This window comes from Littorina saxatilis, linkage group LG5 (assembly GCF_037325665.1).
Source record: "Littorina saxatilis isolate snail1 linkage group LG5, US_GU_Lsax_2.0, whole genome shotgun sequence".
NCBI lineage: Eukaryota > Metazoa > Mollusca > Gastropoda > Littorinimorpha > Littorinidae > Littorina > Littorina saxatilis.
Window position 1 is genome coordinate 22,790,347 of NC_090249.1, and position 3,943 is coordinate 22,794,289.

The 3,943-nt window shown below is 43.5% G+C and overlaps 1 protein-coding gene across 1 annotated transcript in view; it reads right to left on the minus strand.

Annotated features, from left to right (window-relative positions):
• Positions 1–204: 204 nt before the first annotated feature.
• LOC138965844 (dual specificity protein phosphatase 23-like) overlaps positions 205–3,943 on the minus strand; it is a 12,759-nt gene continuing 9,020 nt past the window's right edge. The window contains exons 2-4 of the mRNA XM_070337942.1: positions 2,487–2,844; positions 1,692–1,795; positions 205–1,059 (exon numbers count right to left, since the gene is read on the minus strand). Of these exons, the coding sequence (XP_070194043.1) occupies positions 571–1,059; positions 1,692–1,795; positions 2,487–2,673 (780 nt within the window). The 5' untranslated portion in view covers positions 2,674–2,844 and the 3' untranslated portion in view covers positions 205–570. The remainder of the gene's footprint in view (positions 1,060–1,691; positions 1,796–2,486; positions 2,845–3,943) is intronic.

The following is a 3,943-nucleotide window of genomic DNA, read 5'->3' on the forward strand; positions in this document are numbered from 1 at the left end:
CAGACATATAGAATGTTGCTATTCCGTGGACTCGGCGTGTACTCCACGTGGGAACTCCTCAGAGTTCGTACCAATCTGTATCCTGGAGGACTGCGTCTCCCTCGACTATGTGAAGAATTTATCTAGAGAATCGATAAATGGATTTGCACTCTGAGACATATATTGTTGCCCTTCTGTTCACTGAGAATGTTGTCCCCCCCCCCCCCCCCCCCCCACGAAGAAAATCCTCACAATTCTTTCCAAGCTGTAGCCTAGCAACTTGCATCTCCCTGTGACTGTGGGTTTTGGTTGATTAGCTGTTTTTCGTGTCCTTTTCACCTATTTGACTATTCGGGACTGATTTAATTTTGTTTCCATTCTCAGTTAAACACGGTGGTCTCCTTGTTTGAAACTATTTACATTTAGTTCTATCACAATAAAATGAAGGAATTTCTAAAAGCTCACATTCTATTCAAACTTGCTACTTCAAATCTTGTTAAAAATCTTTATCTCCGAATTAAAAAGTTAAACATCTTGTCCCCGAGGACGTCCCAGAGACTGTTGATGTTAGGCGTGAAGAGATTTGTTATACTAGCTAGCATCCTGAGATATAGAACGTTGCTCTTCGGCGGTTTGGCAATCTCCTCCGTCAAGCAGATCTTCACAATTTCCACCAAGCTGTAACGTACACGACTGCGTCTCCTTTGACTCTGAGGTAAATTGGTCTCGAGAACTTTCGCACTGGTCCGCATTCAAAGACAAATCCTCCAAACTTCTGCAAATTTGCAGTCTGGAAAATTGCGTCTCCGTCGACTGAGAATGTAACTCGTCCAGGAAAGCCTGATACTGCTTAAAACCTTGGCACGCAGTAGCGGATTGCCCTTCAGGACGAAGTTGTTTGAGCAGAGACTCATATTTGCTAACCATGTCTGCTTGTGCCTCTGTCTCCACGGATCCAGGTCTGAGACGCCTGAGGAGCTGGATGGCTTGGTGGGCGGTGAGGCCGAGCTTCTTGACCAGGTAACAGGAGATTACCGTACCGGTTCTGCCCCTGCCTGCCGCACAGTGCACAGCTACACTCTGCAACGAAATGAACACGAAGATGAGGGGGGGGGGGGGGGGGAACAGAAAGAGGAACAGACTTAGAATGAAGGATGCGGGACAGCCAAGACTCACGACTCAAGACTCAAGACTCAAAATGTTACTGTCCTTATAAAAACAAGAAAAATGATCATGCAGTGTTGGGCGGCAATTGTCCTTGTTTTGTTTTTTATAAGGACAGTAACATTTTGAGTCTTGAGTCTTGAGTCTTGGCTGTCGCGCATCCATCCACAGAGGCATAATATCCCTCCCCTGCGGTAGCCCGCTTTCCTCTTTTCTTCTCTTTTAACCATCTACAGTCGGGGTCACACCCGGGAACATGCCCCTAATGATTTACCGTGAGGGCGTTGAACAACACTTATCATCAGGAAAGATGCATACAATGAGCTACATTGCCAGATACTCTAGGACATAACTATGGTCATAACCAAACCCGATCTGTCTTTTTCGACCAGTTTATATGTTAAATTTTGTTAAACTCTTACTTTTACCATCATCACCTTAGCTTTGTATAACGACTTCTGTAACTTGTGGAGTGATTTGAAATCGTTTTATTTCAGCATAGATCAGCGCATTGTGACTTTTGATCACACTGTGACGTTACTGGTCACCTGTTTGCAGTCTTCAGCCTGCTCCATCACCTCCACGAACCGAAGGACTTGCTCCATGGTAGGAGGGGTGAAGTCCACCATCTTCAGAAGGACCACCTCGAAGTCTGCCGAGAGAATAGACTAATGAAGAGAAGATAAAGAGAAGGACGGGTTTGGTGCTCAGCACAAGGCCAACTGCAAAGACGTGCACATTGTACAGACAAAGGGAACATTACAAATCAAGGAAGCATTTCAATGGTTTTCATTTATTTATATTTTCCTTGTTTCAGAGAACAGAGGGGGTATTTTTATGTTATTTATAAAGCTAGCTAGCATTGACTTTGTCAAATGACATTACAATTGCACCACTGGAAGGCATTACACTGCATTAACAACATTGCACGAAGACCGACAACCCCGTTTGAGTTTAAGCAGATTAATCGAATTAATTGCGCTTGGAGGACATCATCGCCATCTTCTCTGATAAGTCGTTTTGATATTTGTATTGTTGTTTCATTTTTTTTTAACCTGTTGAAGACCTTTAGGTCGAAACGTTGTTCATTGTCATGTGTTTGTATATTTCGTTGCGAGTCCAGTATATTAGGTATTACTCTTAGATTAATCGAAAATGTCAAACGATATTTCGGCCGGGCCCGCATACTAATAAAATAATTAAACAAACAACCATTCAGCAAACGAACCAACCAATAAACAAACAAAACTGCTGCATGCACCTGCAAAGAGAATCTGCTGCCACGAAAACGCATACAAACAGATTTCGCAGATGATATTGGTATAAACCTCTTCTTCTCTAACCTTGAATGTCCTCTGCGGGAAGGTCATGCTCAGCGGTCAAGGTCACGATGCAGGTCACGCCCTGGTTGCGAAGGTAACGCAGATGTTCTGACCTTCCTGGATACGCGCATGCGCACAGCAAGTCATCTATCACCCAGGAGAAGTTCCGGGGCATCTCTATATCATCCAGACTTTGTGTAGCGGCCATGGTAGTGATACAAGTGAAATAGTCAGATGGACGTGGCGAAGTTTTCGTGACGCGAGTATTGTGCTAATTGTGCAAAACAACTGATGAGGCAGAGGCCGGGGTAGCAGCGGTCGACCTCTGATCGAGACTCCGTGACTAGAAGTATTTTGCTTTAATCTGCGGGGGAAGGGTCTGGAAAAAATGGGCAGGATTTGAAGCCAGAAAGCAAGCACAAAAACAAACAACATTAAAGTTTGACAAGTCAGAAAGTAAACTAAAACACGAGCTAGAAAACAAACAAGCATATTCAAACCACACATCGTTGGTCCTCCGTCCACATTCATTCGTACAAATTAAACTCATTACTGAGCATATGCCTTACCCCTGCCCTCACCAGCATCACACACAGACACACAGACACACACACACACACACACACACACACACACACACACACACACACACACACACACACACACATAAACAATGAAGCGAACACAGAACCGAACGAAGGAACGAATAAACGAACCAACAAAATCGCAAGCAAGTAAGCCACCAAACAAATACACACAAAAAAGGAAATAGTTATGTTGGCTTTTGCTGTGTCAAGACCCTAAGTTTTTGATTTTTCACTTTTTGTGTAACCTTGCCTTTTTCATTCATACATTTGTTATCATTGCATAACATGATAAAACATAATTTAAAACAGAAATTAAAAAGAAGAAAAAAAGAGCAAGAATGAATTCATGGACTTCAACGCATTTTGCTGTCGGCTGCTTTTCTCATGGGAAACCGCATTCGATTTCTAATGGGCAACTGTTGATGGAATTTCCCGCTTGAAACGGGTGAGTGCAATTCCCTCGACTGCGGTAAAGAACGTCAGGGCTCCCCATAGTGCGCGTCCCTGCGTCATATACGCACTAGAAGCCGAAATCACGTACTGGAAGTTCCTTGAGAGGGTCCCGGGACGCACTAAACATATAGAGCGGGTCCCGGGACGCGCTAGATTGACGCTATCGTACTCTCGTACGCTATAACGTCACGCTCATAAGATAATTGCCTATGTCATTTTTTGATGTTTTGAGAAAAACGCAAAAAACTTTCTTTGGTTTCTGAACAATCTGCCTATCATATTTTAGTTATAAGTTGCAAATTGCCTATCTGGAGCTGTTACCACGGGATGAACGTGAGATAAAGAGCTGACAGCAACATTTTCAATGAACAAAACTGCATAACAACTCACAAAGAGCTGTTGCATACCGTCACATTATCAAAACAAGTCTTCCGGTAT